This window comes from Thunnus maccoyii, chromosome 10, assembly GCF_910596095.1.
Source record: "Thunnus maccoyii chromosome 10, fThuMac1.1, whole genome shotgun sequence".
In the NCBI taxonomy this organism is placed as follows: Eukaryota; Metazoa; Chordata; class Actinopteri; order Scombriformes; family Scombridae; genus Thunnus; species Thunnus maccoyii.
The window spans coordinates 24240701-24249522 of NC_056542.1; the positions used below are offsets into that span (position 1 = coordinate 24240701).

At 41.2% G+C, this 8822-nt stretch overlaps 1 protein-coding gene across 1 annotated transcript; it reads left to right on the plus strand.

The window, feature by feature from the left end:
* The first annotated feature begins 1292 nt into the window (after positions 1–1292).
* On the plus strand, positions 1293–5769 carry LOC121906133 (kelch-like protein 38). The gene is made up of 5 exons (XM_042424816.1): positions 1293–1488; positions 2417–3637; positions 3790–3931; positions 4043–4148; positions 4432–5769. Exons 2-5 carry the CDS (start codon positions 2418–2420, stop codon positions 4719–4721), a joined length of 1758 nt encoding a protein of 585 aa, XP_042280750.1. The 5' UTR covers positions 1293–1488; position 2417; the 3' UTR covers positions 4722–5769.
* The last annotated feature ends 3053 nt before the right edge of the window (positions 5770–8822 follow it).

An 8822-nucleotide genomic window follows, 5' to 3' on the forward strand; every position in this document is an offset into this window, starting at 1 on the left:
ATGGGAGCTGTTTATTTTTTCTCATTTGTCAAATAGAATTTTTACATTCTCAAACACTAGATGGTGCTGTTTAGTTTTCACTGCTTGCAACATGACAGCAGCCATGGTTTCACACATTGGCAGACTGTGATCTCACAGTGCAGTATCACACTTATACTTTCAGTCTGCCTTGATGTACAATCTTTTGATGATTACAAATGCTGCTGTGCTTGTATTTGCTGGAACAAGTCGACAAAATAACAAATTGTTCTCTGAGATGGTTTATAAGCATAAGTAGTTTATGGGACTAAGTTGGTGATTAATGTTGTGCAGTCCACACTGAACTGAGCTCTAATGGTCAGTGTAGTTCAAGTAGCTGTTTAGGTCTGATTTGCCAAGCTCTGTAAAGGGGCCAAGTTCCAAGGAAAAACATGTCATCTTGACTCTGATGACTGAAAATGGAATGTATTCTAGTTTTGTTGTTTTGTGCAGCCACATTATATGAAAAAGTCCAGCCTGCTTTCTTTGGCTGTAAGGAAAGGGCAAACAATCTTATTGCTACCTTCTGGGATGTACTTCACAAAAGCTGGTATTGCAGTGAATAAGCTTTTTTTGGTTCAGCGAGTGTGAGAAGCAAATGGGATGGAAATGAGCTTAACAAATACGGAACATAGGAAACACAAGCATCTTTTGTTTATCTGTGTTAAATTAGGATATCTATTTATGCTTTAAGGATGAGTAACCTTTAAGCTTTAAGAATACCAAAAACTCTTCTCGTTTTTCTCCCTTAAGCCGAGCCTCTGGCTGATGTGACTCATGGTGACTTATTTGTATTGTTAATAGTCAAAGACAGTATGTTCTACATGTGGTTGTTCGTTTTCCTGTTCATATTTCTATGTTTATGTTGCTTCTACAGTAGCCAAATCCTGTTTTTATATCTCTGTGTGTTCAACCAGCCAGCTGACAATGTGTGCAGCCAACAAAATGAGTGTTATCAAGTATCAGTGCTGTTTTTACTGCTACAATCATGTGGCAGACAGAGACAGACATAATGGAGTGAACAGGAATGCGAGCTACAGAAGAAAAGAAAGGAGAGATATTTTCAGGAGGAATAAGCGGACTGAGATAGGAAGATATTAGAGGAGGAGGGACAGAAAGATAGAGACAGAGAGAAAGATAAAGATAAAATGATGGAGTCAGACAGATACTGAGAAAACGCTCTCTCATGTCACATGCGAGTCTACTGCGGTGTTGCCAAAGAGGGGCTCTATTTTTAGGGTAGGAATGTACACAGAGGCCTCGTGGAAAGAGACCATAACAACAAACAGCGTAGAACACGCTCCTACAAAGAGACGTCCCCCTTTGGATCATACAGTCACACAGCATCGACACGAGAGAAAATAGGAAGAAAGTACAGGAAAATGTCAAGACATCATATTTTCTGCTGAGCTCTTGCTTTGAAAACAGAGCGGGACCCCAAGAAAACACATAAAGAGAGACGAGGAGAAGGTAAGAGATGGATTCCAGCAAGTCTTCATGAACCACAAGCAACATCTTTGTTGTGTCTAATGTCTGATGTTGACGTGGCTTTAAATAAATTTGATGGAAATATTGATCAAACATAAGCTTTACCTTGTTTTATACTTAACTTAGTCAATTGTTAAAGCTTTGAATGTAGAGTAATATATTTATTTGTTTTATCTTTTTACACATTTTGCTCTTATATCTAATGCATGCATTAGATATAAGGATAAAATATAGTCCATGTTCATCCAGTTTAAAAGCCAAAATGAAACAAAAAAACATTTCAGAGGCTCGACATAAAACACTGTTACACAACAGAAGCACCACTGGTCCCATGACAATTTAACAGAAATAGTTGTGCAGGTGTTTCTGTAGTAATCTGCTCAGAGTAGTCTCCAAAATGATCGGACAGACATAGGCCCTGTTTTAGAAAGTTCATGAAATATGAGAGTGCAGCAGTGGTGAATTGGGCCCATGTGCCCAAGTAAATGTTAAAGTTATGAGTTTATCAGGTTTCAAATTACTTGTACATCTGAATCATAGACATTTGGACTGTTGGACAGTGGGAGAAAGTTAAATTAGAATATCTTCTACTACTATCTAGTCTACGTTTCAGATAAATAATACAGGACGGTACTGAGTTGAGTACTTCTAACCTGTGTGGTAATGTGTGTGTGTGTGTGTGTGTGGATTTTAATCAGTTTGGGTGATAGTCAATCCTAAGATGTCTTACCAATGGAAAAGAAAATACATAACCTTTTGGCGCTATACTCATCTTTATTCATTCCTGTAAACAGAAAGGTCCTAAGATAATCTGAAATTAAATCTGGTTTTGGTAAACTGGATCCCACATAAAACAGCTATATATACAACTATATTAAACAGTTGCCTCTAACATGATCTCTCTCTTCAGCATGGACCGACCAGCAGTTGAAATCTTTCACTACAAAGACAAAGAGCAATCCTCCAGCCTGCTCCTTCAACTCAACAGACTAAGACAGGAGAATGTCCTGACTGATGTGTTACTGTGTTCAGATAACAAAGAGTTGCCATGCCATCGCAATGTCCTGGTGTCCAGCAGCCCCTACTTCAGAGCTATGTTCTGCCACAACTTCATGGAGAGGCAGCAGACCAAGATAAACTTGAAGGGCATCACGTCAGCCATTCTTAGCAGTATCATCGACTATGTTTACACTGGACTTGTTAATATCAGCATAGATATTGTGCTGCCTCTGATGCAGGCGGCTTCCATGTTGCAATATGGCCGCCTTTTTGAGGCCTGCTCAAGCTTTCTCCAGCTGCAGCTGAGCCCAGACAACTGTCTGAGCATGATAAGACTCTCTGAGATCATGAGTTGTAACAGTTTGAGAGACAAGGCAAAGGAGATGGCTATGAAGAGTTTCTCTGATGTGTCTACATCTGAGGATCTGTGTGAGCTCTCCTTACCAGAGCTCATGGGATACCTGGAGGATGATGGTCTTTGCGCAGAGGAGGAGCAGGTCTTTGAGACACTTGTTGCTTGGATCCACCATGATCCTTTATCCAGGCGTGGTACCATCAGTGACCTTTTCAAGAAAGTTCGCCTTCGCTACGTCCATCCCACCTACCTCTTCCAATTCATAGCCAATGACCCTCTGATCCAGTCCTCCACCCTCTGCACTGAGCTCATTGATTCTGTGAGACGCCTCATGTTTTCGGTCAGCACAAAATGCTTTGGCGACATGGCTGTCGACTTCAAACCTGTCTGGGTTGCACCGAGGCGTTACACCTACCATGACAAGTTGGTGGTGGTAGGAGGGAGAAAGAACAATGAGCGGACATCAAGGGAAGCATTAGTCTTTGATGAGATGAGCCAGAAATGGCAATCGCTCGCCAAGCTGCCTGTACGTCTGTACAAAGCCTCCTATGTCGCCCTCCACAGTGTGCTGTATGTCATCGGAGGGCTGACCACAAACACAAAGTACAGCCAAGTCAGTACAAGCGTCTACACCCTCTCCCTCAAGACCAACCAGTGGCGGACAGCAGAGCCCATGCTGAAGCCACGCTTTGCCCACCAGAGTGTCTCCTACCTCCATTTCATCTTCGTTCTGGGTGGCCTCGGGCCTGACACACGACTGACAGACAGCGTGGAGAGGTGAGGTGGGATGTTATTGATGTTGCCCATGAATATCAATTATGAAGAAAATCTCAGAAATAGCTTTGATTGTCTGCCAAAAGGTCAGATTGTAAAATAAGCAAATGCACGGATACAGCAGATAATAACACATCTCTTAACAATGCTATCAGGTACAACAGTATGTTCAACCAATGGGAGTCAATGGCACCCATGCCCGAGGCTGTGCTGCACCCTGCAGTGGCTGCAACTAACCAGAGGATCTATATGTTTGGAGGAGAAGATGCGATGCAGAGCCCAGTCCGACTAATACAGGTAATACTCAGTGTTCATTTGTGGCTTTATTCATTTATCTGCCCATCCATTTCACTTTTCCATTTACTCAATCTGTTTCTCTTCACCCCTACCACCTCTCCCCTTCTGTAGGTGTATCACATTGCCAGGAACATGTGGTCTAAGATGGAGAACAGAACAGTGAAGAATGTGTCTGCTCCAGCTGCTGTTATGGATGAAAAAATATACATTATTGGAGGTAGTTGCAATAACGACTAACGATGAACATGCAATGCACATGCATCAATCATAATTGCATTTTAGAACAAAACAATGAGATCAATAGTATTTTTAGATTTCAAACTGTGACATGCAGCAAGAAATTCAGTTTAGGAATCTCGAGAAAAAGAACCATATTCTCTTCACTGCTTTTCAGTAGTATTGATTTATTTTCTGATGAATCAGATTGTAGAATTACATCACTGCATTCTGCTAGAGCCACACGTGCCACCCGCCTCATATTAATGTCCCCCTTGTCACAGGATACACTAGAAGAATGATCGCATATGACACCAAGGCCAACCGATTCATCAAGTGTGCCAACCTGAAGGAGAGGAGGATGCACCACTCTGCCACAGTGCTCAATAACACACTGTACATCACCGGCGGACGTTATGTCAACGGCCATGACATCATTGAGGACTCTGACAATTTCGAGCGCTATGACCCAAAGACAGACACATGGACGTCTAAGGGGACTCTGCCGTACAAACTGTTCGACCACGGCTCCCTGACTGTGACGTGTGTCTCACAGATGTGGGCAAAAAAATAGCTGAGAGAGCGAGGGCAGGATTCGATCTTTCATGTATTACAGGACTGATTCAAATTTTAATGATAATCATTTGAAACCAATTTATTTAAAAATATAAGACTGTCATTTAAAAAGTAGTCATGCAGAGAAAAATGACTAATTGCAGATACAGTGATTTCATTTGCACTTTCATGAGTGATAGACTTGAATACATGAGGTAAAGCTCACCTCAAGTAATTCAAACATTCATGTATATGAGATATTTTAGTCATTTTTCTAAGTAAAAATGTACTTTTCTATGGTTCATGTCTTTTCTACGTTTTTATTTGAAACCCAAACCTATGAAAACAAGTTTCCCTGCTGCAGAGCTCCTTCTTAACCTGTCTGACTTCACAAAGGGTGAAAGGGCTATTTTGAGCCTGCTCTAAATCGTGAGATTTCACTTGTCATGTTTAAATCCTAGGGCTGTGTACTGTTTGGTGCAAGTTAAAGCTATGCTCAGCTGTTAGGTCTGAACCTGCTGCTGCGTCTAGTTAACTTTCAAATCATTATCTGTTTCGTCAATGCAAGATGATGATGAAATTATTGTGATAGCCTTGTTAGCAAGTTATTTTTTTATGGTAAGGTATGCTTTGGACCCATCATCAAATGCATGCATGGGCAGGGCAACCTGCTGGGGGGCTTTGGGGCAAACATTTGCTGTTGGCCCCCTGTTAACCCCCAATGACAACCCTCTGTTAATTGTATATGTACAAATCAGTACCCCTGTTTTGAAGTAATATTCCCTGGTCCAAAGGTTTCTGTGCATCAGTTAGTTTGTGGTAATTTGACTTCAAATAACTCAAAATGATAAATACGTTTAATTCCGATCTTGAATCAAATTTTTTGACACAGGGTCCCTCTACAAGACAGGACAACCTGCCTTTATTGATTTTTATTGTACTTTAGAGGTACAAATTTGCAGGTAATCCAATTACTACCAGTGTGAGTTTCCCATTTTGCTCACATAACAACCAAACCTTGCTAGCATGCTGTTATACTAAGCATATTCCAGCATCATCATCTATATTGAAATACTAATTGATATTTTGATACATGAACCTATGTTGTGTGTACTGTATTGATTTGCTGTTTTTTTTGTTTGTTTTTTAAATTTTTTTAGGCTAATTTACACAATAGCCTAAAATTTTGTTCTTTGATTCACTTTGACATTCTTTAGTTGTTTATTGTTGTTTTTGCACTGATTTTTCTGGGTTGAGTTTTTCCTATTACTGTTTTTTTTACCTCAATAATAAAATGTTAAAAACAATCCTTACATGTGTCCTCTCTACATCTCTCTTACTATCTGTTTAGTATGTCTTAACGGTGCTTAGTCAGTTAACAGTGAATGCAATCTGAGCAGCACATGTGTCCTCTGTGTCTCATCATGTGTCTTGTTTTACCCCACTCACACTCCTGTCCACACAGGACCTTTATATGCCCAGACAGGTTCCTGGGATCCACACACACAGGAAGACACAGAAGATAATATAGAGAAGGTGTCATTTTACAAAGAACAGCTTTAAATATTATCCAGTAAGAACATGTTGAAATTCATTTGCTCCACCTGCTGCAGGGAAAATTAAAACTAGGGGTGCCCCAAGAAGTCTACCGTGTGTTTTCATGAGTCAAAAAGCACATGGACAGGAAAATGAGAGACAGATGTAGTAAAGACATGAGAGCTAGATTTAGTTGCCTGTGTAGCCGACAAGACGGAATATCACTAGTGAGATAGTTAACTGTTCATGGGAACATTATTTTTAGAGTTGGAATGTCTTAGAAAATGACATTTAATATTAATATGAAGAGATGCTGGTTCAGATCTCTGTAAATAATTACACAACCCTCTTTGAAATGATTCCTCAGAGTAAGGATCAGCAACAGCTAAACTGATTACATAATTTCATTCATCAATAACATTCAGGGAGCAATGTCAGCTGAATGTGTGAACATAGTGTGACCAGGAGGAGTGTTTGTGCATTTCTTTGAAAAAAAAAAAAAGTCACTGGGTCAGATGTTTCAGTTGCTCGCTGCCAGCGAATGGAGTCTAGGGGACAGTGGGTGGAGTGGGTGAGAAAAGGTGGGGGACTGGAAAAACTATAGGTGATCTGATGTTATTTTGAGAAACAAACAAGGGGGCAAATGTTACACCACGTGAGGCATGTGGCCCCTGCGGGTTGCTGTGCAAGCTGGCAGATGTGAGCGCAGACTAGAGAGAGCAAGAAACTGATGACCTGGGTTTCACAACAGAGAATCTGAGCGAGTGATGAAACTCATCCAGGAAGAGCAGCAACAGGTGTGTGTGTGTCTGTGTGTGTCTGTGTGTGTGAGTGTGTGTGTGTGTGTGTGTGTGTGTGTGTGCGCGCGTGCGTGTGTGTATGTGTGTGTGTGTGTGTATGTGTGTGTGTGTGTGTGTGTGTGTGTGTGTGTGTTTAAGGTTTTTAGAGGGTCAAGCAGGACTGACCAGCTGTCTCGTCTGGTCACAACATCACAACAAAAACAGGGATGATGGACAGAGGAGAGGGAGGAAGAGAGATGACTCACTAATAGCCTTTTAAATCTTTCTAATGTGTCCATGTGTCTGAAAAACACTGACATAAATATGGCACAGATTTATACTTAGGAAGCTTTTTCACCTAGACATGAGCGCTTTATGCTAATTTTATCTTCCTACTGGCTAGACTAACACTAAACAAAGCTCATCTCAGAATCAACACTGTTTGTGATTCACTGAATAATCTTTAGGGCTTCGCTTCCTTCTCAGTCAGACACCAACTGACTGAGCTGGGACTTTCCGTGTAATCTTGTAGTTTGGTCTACTCTAGAAATAGAATTCAATACACTCCTAGGACTCACAACACCATACACATCACAGTACATCCCTTAAGTTTACACCATAAAACACTTTTAGCCATCAAGTTCCACTTTTTACACACATGGTGTACTGCTGTGGCTCTGTATGGTTACCCACATTGGGGAACTGCTGAACTGTTTCAGTTTGGGTCACTCCTCCTATGGCTGCAATTGTAAGGCATGATCAATACAAGCAGTTAGAATGCATCTGCCTAATTTGCCTTCATTAATCTCATATATCTCATATAATCTGATGTTGACGGATTTTAAAATGCAGGGTGTGTGCAGAGCTGTTTGACCTTTTGCATATATCAGGGTGTTACATTAAAACCTCAGACATGAAACCACAGATGCACCTGTTCTAAAAGCTTCAGCAACACAAGATCTGTAATGAACAGTGCAGTGATGATGTTTGAATGATTAAACTGAGACTGAAAAGCATTTGCTGGCTGAGAACCTTACAGGACAAGTTATTATAATGGTTCATTCACAGTGAATGTCACAAAACAGCAATAAAATGAACGAAAAGTAAAGCGATCAACAGAAACATTGTTGAAAATCATTTGAACTTTCCAGCATTACAGGGCAGTGTGCACCCATCAGTGATGAGTCCACAGCTCAAAACACTACACCAACACACCAACAAGCCCGACCATGCGACACACACAGGATGTGTCCCACCACAAGCGTTAGATGAGCTGAAACGCTGGCCTGGTGGTTCTTGGAAGGAGTGCACGCTTGTTGTGCACGATGTGCTGCTGTTGCTGACATGTTTTGCAGATTGTATAGTGTGTCATGAATTATGGGTCTGCTCCCCCCCTCCACCCTCCCCTCAATGCAGACACACAGCAAGCAACAGTAAGCAAACACTCACATGCACATGGAAACACATGCACAAACATGCGCACTCACCGCTGTGGGTTGTCACTGACAATGAATGCACAGAGTGTCTTTCATGCTGCAGGATTTTTAGGAAGTTAACTTCAACCCTTTACATCACCGGTCACGTGACATCGGTGATCAGACTGTACCCAGTACTTCCTCACTGATCCCTTTGTTATCATTGCTACTGTATGCTGATGACAGATCCAATACACAACTCCTCCTGATCTTTCACTAGCACAATGAACATGGAAACATTTGTGTTTTGAATGAACTTCCTGGTAACTGCCTTTGAAAGCACAACGTTAACTGACATGAGAAAGACTATTAAAGCCATAAACAAACAGA